Source organism: Olea europaea, chromosome 7 (assembly GCF_002742605.1).
Source record: "Olea europaea var. sylvestris chromosome 7, O_europaea_v1, whole genome shotgun sequence".
Classification (NCBI taxonomy): domain Eukaryota; kingdom Viridiplantae; phylum Streptophyta; class Magnoliopsida; order Lamiales; family Oleaceae; genus Olea; species Olea europaea.
In genome coordinates this window covers 23,204,806-23,216,509 of record NC_036243.1, presented here as the reverse complement: position 1 = coordinate 23,216,509, position 11,704 = coordinate 23,204,806, and the positions used below count along the sequence as shown (strand labels likewise).

Here is an 11,704-nt window from a genome sequence, read left to right as displayed (position 1 = left end):
TTTTTTTTTTGAAATCTGTAAATTATTCAAACTTGTTCCCAAACTTTTATTCTATTTCTAATATTTAAATTAACCACAACTTTGCCCATTGGCAAACCCAATTGCACAAGCCCAATACCAAGCCCAATTGCCCATTGCCAAGACTTTGCTTTTTCATCATTTCATATGCACTTGGAGTCTAGAACAACTATCTATTGCCCTAAAGTCCCACAGAGAGAAAAAAAAAATGAAGAATCAACCGACACAAAGAGATCGTCAAATTGTAATTCATATTTTGGGATTTTCTTTTCTTGTGCTAAATTTGTGATTTTTTTTTTCCATCTAGGTAACAAATTTACCTTCTACTTGTTTGACATTTGTTCTTCTTCCAAGTTCCATCTAGGTTAGCAAACCTGTATTAATTGGATTTGGATATAACTTTAGTTTTTCCTTTTAAGTTGGACCTTTTTTTTTAGTTAGTTGCTTTTCATTTTTAAATTTGAGATATGCAAGTGTATTTCTGTTTGTTGAAACTTGAAAAGCATATATATGTTAATATGTACCCTTGTCCAGTTGTTCATTAATCTCTAGTTTCTAGACTTTAGTTTGTGCCTCATTTTTCCTTTAAATTTGTCCACTGTCCACAATAGAAATTTTGATGTGTTGTGAGATTGAACTATGCGTTTTAACCTCCATTTTTATATTTTAGTTGACAAATGATTGTAATTTGCAGAGATATACGTTGTTTGTTCAAAAGAAATTATTATCAATATCAAGTTTAGACTTTGTTTTCAAATTTTGACCCCCACAAAACCAAAAGTCTGACTATGTCTCCTGCATGTGAATATAATAGTGCAAAAAAAAAAAAAAAAAAAACCAGCACCACCTGCTGCGTGTGTTCTGGAGGGGAGATCCCCTTCTCTGTACACACAGCAGGTTTGTATCCAAAAAGGTTCAAAGAAAACAGTGATAATATGAACAGCATCCAACTCACTTGAAGCTCTTCATGCATACCAAATCAAAATCTATTGTACGGAGGATGGGACCAGAAATTTTCTCAACTGCTAAGAGATACATCTCCATGTTTACATCAAACAATAACATAGTCAAAATAAGCAGTTCCTGACCCTTTAAATTAGATTATTAGACTCGAAATTCTTACAAGTTGCAACGTCTACGAATCAATATAAGAATTATCTTAGCAGCACACATCACATGTATGATCGCATTCGAGGCCTCACCAGAGATTGTGCACCATCAACAAATATGGTAGTCCCTGTCAGATAACATGACCCGTTGCTGATTAAGTAAATGACAGTCGATGCCAGGTCTTTTTCAACATCAAGCCATCGATGCAATGGTGCTGCTTCCTCGACCAATTTCTCTGCCCTCTCCTTCCCCACTGATACAGGAAATTCATCGTTAAGATGCAAACCACGAGCAATTGCATTAACCCTTATCTGATACTTTCCAATCTCCATTGCAGCCGCCTGTAAATAATAGAACATATAAATAAAACACAAAAATTAAATTGAGGTACGTACCAAGTGGTAAAAAATTGAACAGCTGTCAATGTGTTTATTCCAATCAAGTATCTGGAATCCATACTTGTTAGGCCATGGATTATCATGTGAACGAAATGGTTTCCGCTAATTCAGCGGTTTGTTTAGTGACTTCTTGCGGAAAAGAGAAACAAGCTACAATAATGACCTTAAAAACGTCGTTTTCAACAAGACACTTATTTGTTGAAGCTATTGGCATGGCTTTACCGATATAGATTCTCTAATATAGAAGTTAATAATTACTAACATTTGCACATTCAAAATTTCATCTAGATGACTTGATTAAAGATTAATTCTGGTCTCACGAGAAGCTTCAGTCGCAGCCCCACATGGTTTCTTGGACTAGTCAGCGGTTTGTCTTGTGATATAGCCAAACTAATGACAACAAACATCATGTTATAAAGTTAGCCAACAGAAGCTAAACACAGAAAATTGCGTTTTTGGTCGTGATCTATTGTAATATTCTTCAAAATATATTAAAAGAAGAAGAACCTGGAGAACCTCAAAAATTCTTGTTTACTTCAGAAACAACATTGTAAGGGCGGGCATGTAAGAAATTAAATTCAAAACTCTCGCTTCAAGTACTTAAGTACAACGTACAACCTAGTGATAATGAGTAATTTCCATCGTAAATATAAACATCATAACAGAAAAATATACAGACAAAAAATCATTTCACTCACCCTTACTAGTTGCTGCACTCCAGCCAAACATGAACCATATGCTGCAGCTCCTGGATATATCCCTCTCTCAGCACCAATTATGGAGGTTAAAAACACAATGGATCCCCCAGATTTCTGATCTTGCATTCTTCGGCCAACAGCTTTCAAAAGATACCATGCCCCCATGAAATTGATTTTAACAATCTTTTTGAACTCGTCTTCAACTAAACGCAGAGGATCTACAATTTTCCCTGTTTCACAAAATTAGAGGTTATGCTTTGCTCACTTTCCACCATACTGCAGCTCCCATAAGCAGCATATGGAGGTAAATACGAGTAGATCACTGTTGAGCAACAAGTCATGGATTTAATCATAATAGCATTGTGCTCCAAGTAATGAGTCTTGGATGATTGAATTCACATTCAATCTAACTACAATTTGATATTGTACACCGTTGAACACCATTATCCAGTACAGGTATCAAATATCAAAAAACAGCTCCTTTGAACTCTTAAGCATCTAAATATTATAAATAGTATTAGTTCCAATGCAACCTCAATTAAGTGTCAGGAACTGCCATCAATGATTTGTAGACATTAGACACATCAAGTCCTATTCATTGTCACAACAATGGGACATGTTCCCTTAGAGAAATATACAAGTAATAAAATAAACTGAGGTCTGGGTTGAGGTGAAACAGAAATCAGTTCCCATTTTCTGTGAGTAATGTAACAAAGTGAACATTCAAGAAGAAAGTATTCTGCTTGAAATTGAAAATCAATGGAATCAAAGAAACTCTTGATGCTCAGCCAAATTACATTATGAAAGCCAATTATGGTGATCAGAAAATCAGATAGGAAGATGATATATAACTTTACAAACATATCAAGGACATGTTTTTTAGGAGAAGAGGTAAAACTAGCTGATGTCTCAGCAGTGAAGAAAGATATAATTAAAAAATTCAGGTACTCAGTAGTAAATACATTTTCATTTCAAATTAAATTTGGTTGAGCAGACTCAGAAACAGAATGGCCAATTATAGTCAAAGAATTGGCAAGGATACCACAGTGTTATTCAGAAGTACAGTTACAATTTCAGATAACTATGGGGCCAAAGAAAGCTTCAAATGGCCAGCAGCTGAAGCCTCGGGGTCTGACAAGGTTATACAAGTTAACAAAGGTTCTGGCATCAGAGAATCAGAACTTAGTTCGTAAGGGGAATAAGCGATACCTTAATGACAAGGAATATAGAAACTTATGAAATTCAAAATCAGTTGAGATTAAGCTGAACCAATGATATTTTTCTGTTTAAGAGATAAGAATTGCCCAGTGACCGTCAAAAGGGAATTGGGTAGATGGTTCATCAACTCGGGCAATATTTTGCGCGATTTAAGTAAAGCACATAAGTTTTATTCATTTCTAAGCTTCTTTTGTCTCCTAGAAATTAGGTCAATTTGGTCAGCCTGAACATATATTGAGAATAGAAAAATCATTCAATCAAAATCAGTACAATTAGATTTTAAGAAAAAATACATATATATATATATATATATATATATTTGTCAAACACCACTACACTACCATAGCTACGGATAGTTGATGATTATAGATTTTCCAAATAAAAAGAAGAAATAAATAGGAGGGAACTAACTGAAGAAATAGAAAACAAAGGAAATTACAGAGTACAACATAACCAGAATTACATTTACAATTGTAATGGAAACCCACAATTCTATCCAAAACAATTAACCAATCCACTGTATAAGCGCATCCATGAAGATTTCTCTGTCATACAGAGATGCACCACATAGGCAAAAGAATTTGTTTAACTAATAATTATATAAATTCGAGCCAGGCTGAATAATCAAATGACAAATCAAAACAGTTTAAAGAATAATTGAACCTACAAACATATAATATTTGGTGATACTCCCTCCTTCACATTTCAGCTACAAAATATAAATAAATTAAATTGAAAAAAAAAAATCGTTTACCTTCATAGGAATAACAGTTGACCAAAGCATCCAAATTCCCCAAAATCCTCCAGCCTTTTTCCACCGCTTCATCGAAAACCGCCTCTCTATCCTCTTCCATATCTAAATCTACCACCTCCAGCGTTACGCCGCAGTCTAGAGATCTCTTTAACTTCTCAGCTTCACTCCTCAATTGCCCCTCATTCCCCATTAACACCAACCTAAAATTACGTATGCAAATATTGAGCGAAATTTACATTACTTACATAAAACAAGAATTACAAGAAGAATTTACCGGCAACCGCGCTGAGCTAAATGGCGCGCAATATTGAGCGAAATTTCATCGCCATTAGAGGTCAGCAGCACCTTCTTCCCAGGAGTTGCCATGGTCAATAATCAATAACGAATCGAATCGACGTATAGCCAAACACTAAAAGGTAGTGTGAATAGATGGAAATCAGTGAACCCACTTTGAAATTCATCGCATGTACACTGCCCATTATGTACCGATTTTTTCCCATTTCCTCGTTTCGTTTCACTTTTTAATAGAAAATTTTTTATGAAGCTATTTTAATATAATTTTTTAAAAATTCTTCAACTCAAATAAAATATTTTCAATATTTTAGCTAGACAAAGCATTCTCAAAATTATGCAAACTTCTTCAAAATAATTTTTTTAATTTTAAAAATTTTATTAATTCCCTATTTGTTTTCCATTATTTACTCATTAAAATGAAAAATATGATCATTATTTATCACATCAGGTCACCATATTTGAAAATATATCTTTTGTGTAGGGTCCGTGACGATTATAATTTTCATTATCATTCTCCTATTAATGTGGCTCAAACGGAGAGTCTTTAAATATACGATCTCTCTTGTGCTCTTTCTCTTGGACATGTCAAGTTGGACTAGACAAATCCTGGCGGTCGATAATGATAGTTTGTATAATTATTTTAATTTTCTTAAATATAAATGCATATATACGGTCAATTTCTGTCAAACGACCTAACCCCAATCAATTATGAAGACAAGCCCAGTAACAGGTCAAGCTGTAGTGGGGACGCCTTTCGTTTTGGATGCTTTCTTCAAGTCTATATAGTTCAAATTATGCTATTTTATCAGATGAATTTTAACATCTTCTTTGACAGATGTATAGATGGATGAAAATGATTGAATAGTGATGATGATAGTGTTTAAAATAGTCTAATAATAAACTGTCGTGTAACATTATATATATCTATATGTTAACAAAAATGGCACTATAGTATGATTGATATAGTTCAATACATTTGACATCTTTAGTCACTTGAATTTTTAAAATCAATATATGTCCTCTAATTCTTATCATACAAAATATTATTATCTTTTTGGTGTAGCTTAAAAAACATATTAAAATTCAAGTTAAATTCAACAATTAATTTTATTTACACATTTCGTTGAATTTAAAATTATTCAATAATACATTTCATTAACTTCTATCAAAAATTCATAGCCAAACATCGCGATCACAAAAATCCACCACACACCTCCCCCATCACTTTGTTCGATCCCCACCACCCTTGATTTGAATGAACCAAGATGTGTTTGGGTATGGATTTTGAGCAATTTGAAGAAGGCAAAAAGTTGGTGGTGGTGGTTATTTTCATTGGAAATGGTGAATCCCAGTCTCAACATCCATACAAGGGACTAAATCTCCTCACCCCATATCAGATCCTTCGGATCCAGGCTCAATTCCAACTCCAACAACAGTAATTGCAAAATTAGCAAGTGAATTACACTCAGCCATTTGCAGCATCGGCAAAACAAATTTTCAAGCTTTCTTGGTCCGAATCCGTCCCGATGAAGTAAATGTGGAACATGATTAGACTTTTCTTTAACATAATAAATATTAATGACTTTATTTATGAAAATAATTTATACTTATAAACAAGCGTGGAGCCTGTTAAGAAATATAGGATTATTTATTTTTATTAAGGGTAGAATAGTCTTTTTTAGTTTCCTTTGTTTAGCCTATATATATTCTCTTTGTATTTAGGTTAAACAATCTTTAGCATTCAATTAATTACGTAGTATCAATGAAATCTTAGCCTTCTCCTTTTTCTTCTTTATTTTCTTTGGATTGTTTAACATGGTATCAGAGCCAGATTTAATGGGACAAAACTTAATCTCAAACACAGCTTTCGCGAATCCAACTGTCAAATTATTTCTGGTATTTCTGCAATCTGTTAAATCTGGTATTTTTGCAATCTTTTATTTTTTTATTATGGCTACTGAAAGAGATGATTCCCTTCAGTTTGTGAGTGTGAGGTTGGATGGAAAGAATTATTCGTATTGGAGTTACGTGATGAGAAATTTTCTTAAGGGTAAAAAGATGTGGGGATTCATTAGTGGAACTTCTGTGAAACCTGAGAATACCAATGAGGGTTATGCTGCTTTGATAGATGCCTGGAAATCAAACAATTCAAAAATTATTACTTGGATTAACAACTCTATGGAGCATTCCATAGGTAGAGAGTTGGCGAAGTATGAGACAGCAAAGGAGGTTTGGGATCATTTGCAAAGATTATTCACTCGGTCAAATTTTGCAAAGCAGTATCAATTGGAGAATGATATACGAGCTCTTCATCAGAATAATATGAGTATTCAGGAGTTTTACTCTGCTATGACAGAACTTTGGGATCAATTGGCCCTTACAGAATCGACAGAATTAAAGGCATGTGCTGCCTATATTACTCATAGAGAGCAGCAACAGTTGGTACAATTTTTAACGGCACTTCGCAATGATTTTGAAGGACTCAGAGGTTCAATTTTGCATCGTTCTCCACTTCCTTCTGTTGACTCAGTTGTCAGTGAGTTATTGGCTGAAGAAATACGTCTCAAGTCTTATGCTGAAAATGGAATTCTTTCTGCTTCTAAGCCTTCTGTATTAGCAGTGTCTTCTAAGCCATCCTGTAATAATCAAAATAAGCCTTACACAAGGGTTGCCTTTGACGAGTGCAATTTCTGTAAGCATAAAGGTCATTGGAAAGTTCAGTGTCTTAAGTTGAGACAGTCAAATCAATTACAGCAACAATCTCAAGCTTGGAAGCCTGGCAACCAATCACGATCTAAAGCTCATAGACCACCAGAATCTAATACTGCAACAGTAGCTTCATCAGGTCCTATCATTGATCCTAGTACTTTGGCTGAGCAATTTCAGAAGTTTCTCTCCTTACAGCCTCAAGCTATGTCTGCTTCTTCCATAAGTCAGTTACCTCATAGTTCTTCAGGTATGTCACATTCTGTATGGGTCTTGGATTCTGGTGCTTCACATCAAATGTCTTCAGATTCTTCGTCTTTTGCTTCTGTGTCCCCTTCGTCCTCTATTGCTGTCATGACTGCTAATGGCATTCATATACCATTAGCAGGTGTTGGTTCTGTTGTCACACCTCACTTGTCCCTCCCTAATGTTTATCATATTTCGAAACTCACATTAAATCTTGCTTATGTTGGTCAGTTATGTGATTCTGGTAATTTAGTCACATTTTCCTCTTCTTCTTGTTATGTGCAGGATCTGCAGTCTCAGAAGCTGATTGGGACAGGCCGTAGGAAGGGTAGACTATACATTTTGGATGAGCTAAAAGTGCCAGTTGCTGCTGCCGCTACTAGTGTTGATTTGTCTTCGTTTCGTTTGAGTCCTTCTTCTTCTAGTTTTTATTTATGGCATTCTCATTTAGGTCATGTTTCGTCGTCTCGTTTGAGATTTTTACCTTCTACAGGGGTTTTATGAAATTTACACACTTGTGATATTTCTGATTGTAGTGGATGCAAACTGGCAAAATTTTCAGCTTTACCTTTTAATCGAAGTATTTATGTTTCTTCTTCTCCATTTGATTTGATTCATTCTGATATATGGGGGCCTTCTCCTGTTGCCACAAAAGGAGGGTCTCGATATTATGTTTCTTTTATTGATGATCACACTCGTTATTGTTGGGTTTATTTAATGAAACATCGTTCTGAATTTTTTGAGATATACCTAGCCTTTTGTGCTCTTGTTAAAACTCAACATTCTATTGTTATCAAATGTTTTAGGTGTGATTTGGGTAGGGAATACACTTCTAATAAATTTTGTGAGCGGCTTGCTTTAGATGGAACTATTCACCAAACTTTCTGTACAGATATTCCTGAGCAAAATGGTGTTGCTGGAAGAAAACATAGGCACATTGTTGAAACTGCTCGTTCTCTCTTGTTGTCTGCATCTGTCCCTAGTGTGTTTTGGGGTGAAGCTCTTCTTACTGCTGTAGGTTTGATTAATATAATTCCATCTTTTCATATTTCAGGGTTTTCTCCTTTCGAAAAGTTGTATAGGTATAACCCTGATTATTCTCTCTTTAGAGTTTTTGGTTGTACTTGTTTCGTTCTTCGTCCTCATGTAGAACGCAACAAGTTGTCATCTCGATCTGCAATTTTTGTCTTTCTTGGTTATGGTGAAGGTAAAAAGGGGTATCGTTGTTTTGATCCAATAACTCAGAAACTTTATGTATCTTGTCATGTTGTTTTTCTCGAGCATATACCTTTCTTTTCTATTCCATCCACTACTCATAGTCTGACTAGATCTGATCTTATTCATATAGATCATTTTTCTAACAATCCTGATAGTTTGTCTTCTCAGGAGCCTACCACTTCAAATGTCCATTCTCATGTTCCTACCCCGTTGTCTTTACAACCAACTTGTACTAATTATTCCGCAGGTACTGACACTTTACTCTCCGGTACACCTGAAGCGTCCTCTTCTCCTATGGTCCCTCAAGCTCCGTCTGAGATTGTGGATCCGCCTCTACATCAATCCATACGCATTCGTAAGTCTACAAAGTTACTAGATTTTGCTTATTCTTGTTATTCTTCATCCTTTTCTACCTTTTTAGCTTCTATTCATCGTCTCTCTGAGCCATCTTCCTATAAAGAGGCAATTCTTGATCCTCTTTGGCAGCAAGCTATGGATGGGGAACTTTCTGCTTTCCATAAGACTGGTACTTGGGATTTGGTTCCTTTAGTAAGGGTGTTGTTGGTTGTCGTTGGGTGTATAAGATCAAGACTAATTCTGATGGGTCAATTGAGCGATACAAAGCTAGGTTGGTTGCAAAGGGATACTCTCAACAGTATGGTATGGATTATGAGGAGACATTTGCTCCTGTTGCAAAAATGACTACTATTCGTACTCTTATTGTAGTAGCTTCGGTTTGTCAGTGGCGTATCTCTCAACTTGATGTTAAAAATGCTTTCCTGAATGGAGATCTTCAAGAAGAGGTTTATATGGCACCCCCTCCTGGTGTTTCACATGATTCTAGATATGTTTGCAAGCTCAAGAAAGCGTTGTATGGTCTCAAAATAGCACCTCGTGCTTGGTTTGAGAAATTTTCTGTTGTGATCTCTTCCCTTGGATTTGCTTCTAGTATTCATGATTCTGCTCTTTTTGTTAGGAGCACTAATACAGGTCGTATCATTCTATCTTTATATATTGGTGATATGATTATTACTGGTGATGATATTGATGGTATTTCAGTTTTGGAGAGAGAGTTGGCTAGACAGCTTGAAATGAAAGATTTGAGTTCTATACGATATTTTTTGAGTATTGAGGTAGCCTTCTCACCCAGAGGTTATCTTTTTTCTCAGTCGAAATATGTTGCAAATATTCTTGAGCGGGCAAGACTTACTGATAATAAGATTGTTGATACTCCAATTGAGGTTAATGCGAAGTATAATTCTTCTGACGGTTTACCTTTGTCAGATCCTGCTTTATACCGTACTATTGTTGGGAGCTTGGTATATCTCACTATTACTCGTCCAGATATTGCATAAGCTGTTCATATTGTTAGTCAATTTGTTGCTTCTCCCACTACAGTTCATTGGGCAGCTGTTTTTCGCATTTTGCGATATCTTCGGGGTACAGTCTTGCAGAGTCTGTTACTTCCATCCACCTCCTCCTTGGAGCTGTGTGCATACTCTGATGCTGATCATGGCAGTGATCCCACGGATCGCAAGTCTATTACTGGTTTCTGTATCTTTTTGGGTGATTCTCTTATTTCTTGGAAAAGCAAGAAACAATCTAATGTTTCTCAATCTTCCACCGAAGCAGAATATCGCGCTATGACATCTACTACTAAAGAGATTGTTTGGTTACGTTGGTTACTTGCAGATACAAGAGTTTTTCTTTCTCATCCCACTCCTATGTATTGCGACAACCAAAGTTCTATTCAGATTGCGCACAACTCGATTTTTCATGAACGAACTAAGCACATTGAGATCGATTGTCATCTTACTCGTCATCATCTCAAGCATGGCACAATTACTTTGCCCTTTGTTTCTTCTTCTTTGCAGCTTGCAGATTTTTTTACCAAGTCGCATTCTATTTCTCGTTTTTGTTTTCTAGTTGACAAACTCTCGACGCTTGTAGCTGCCGCATCGTGAGTTTGAAGGGAGATATTAAGAAATATAGGATTATTTATTATTTATTAAGGGTGGAATAGTCATTTTTAGTTTTCTTTGTTTAGCCTATATATATTCTCTTTGTATTTAGGTTAAACAATCTTTAGCATTCAATTAATTATATAGTATCAATGAAACCCTAGCCTCCTCATTTTTCTTCTTTATTTTCTTTGGATTGTTTAATAGAGCCAACACCTAATGAGGGGGTGCGGCTGCGCATCCTGGCTCCACTAAAATCTTTAGAACCACCAGCTAACAATCAGGCCGTTGCAGCAGTTGCAGAGTTGCGGAGTCGGCTGGATTTTGGAGGAAGACGAAGATGAAAGGGAGGAGGCCCTTTTTTTTTCCCTTTTTTTCTTTCTTTATTTGGGCTTCAATGAAGTGAGTAATTTTGAGCCTCTTTTTGTTTAGCCCAATTCTCAAATGAAACTAACAAATGGTCCAATTCATCAAACCATTTTCAATCGTCAAGCACCCAAGAATCCAAATGCCCAAATTCAATTCCCAAATTGTGGATGCCAAACCCTACTTCACTTTCCAATCCACACGAACTAGGATAGGCAGACTACATCTTCATAATCCCATTCTATAATTTCATTTGAAATCGTAAAAGAGGCAGCATCGTCGATGTCATGAGGAGGAGTCGTTGGAGCTCGGAGCCAAGTGCTAACGACGTGTTCTGCAGCTTCTGTTGTCAAGTGCCGTGAGTCCGTGACTGCCCTTTCTGGCTTTTGGCCATCTAGTCTCAAGCTAGTGACTCTTTCTCCCCCACCTTTTTTTTTAATGTTGTTTTGGCTATTGCCTACTTGCTTTGTAGACTAGTTGTTTGTTGATGTTGAGTATTGAGTAATTTAATGGTAATTATATTATGATTTATTGATTTTGGAATTAATGTTTGCGAATTGTGATATATGAATTATGATGAGAAATTTACGTTTTATGAGTTATGATTATTGATTTGGGAATTTATGTTTACCAATTGTGATTTATGATAAGTAATTTACGTTTTAATGAAGAATGTTTATTGATTTGGGAATTTATGTTTATGAAATTATGTTTGCG

The 11,704-nt window shown here is 35.6% G+C and overlaps 1 protein-coding gene across 1 annotated transcript; it reads right to left on the bottom strand.

Moving 5' to 3' along the window:
- Positions 1-969: 969 nt before the first annotated feature.
- LOC111397481 (3-oxoacyl-[acyl-carrier-protein] reductase FabG-like) lies at positions 970-4,773 on the bottom strand. The gene is made up of 4 exons (XM_023024432.1): positions 4,471-4,773; positions 4,197-4,396; positions 2,225-2,454; positions 970-1,469 (listed from the first exon to the last, which is right to left on the bottom strand). Exons 1-4 carry the CDS (start codon positions 4,560-4,562, stop codon positions 1,191-1,193), a joined length of 801 nt encoding a protein of 266 aa, XP_022880200.1. The 5' UTR covers positions 4,563-4,773; the 3' UTR covers positions 970-1,190.
- Between the last annotated feature and the right edge of the window lie 6,931 nt (positions 4,774-11,704).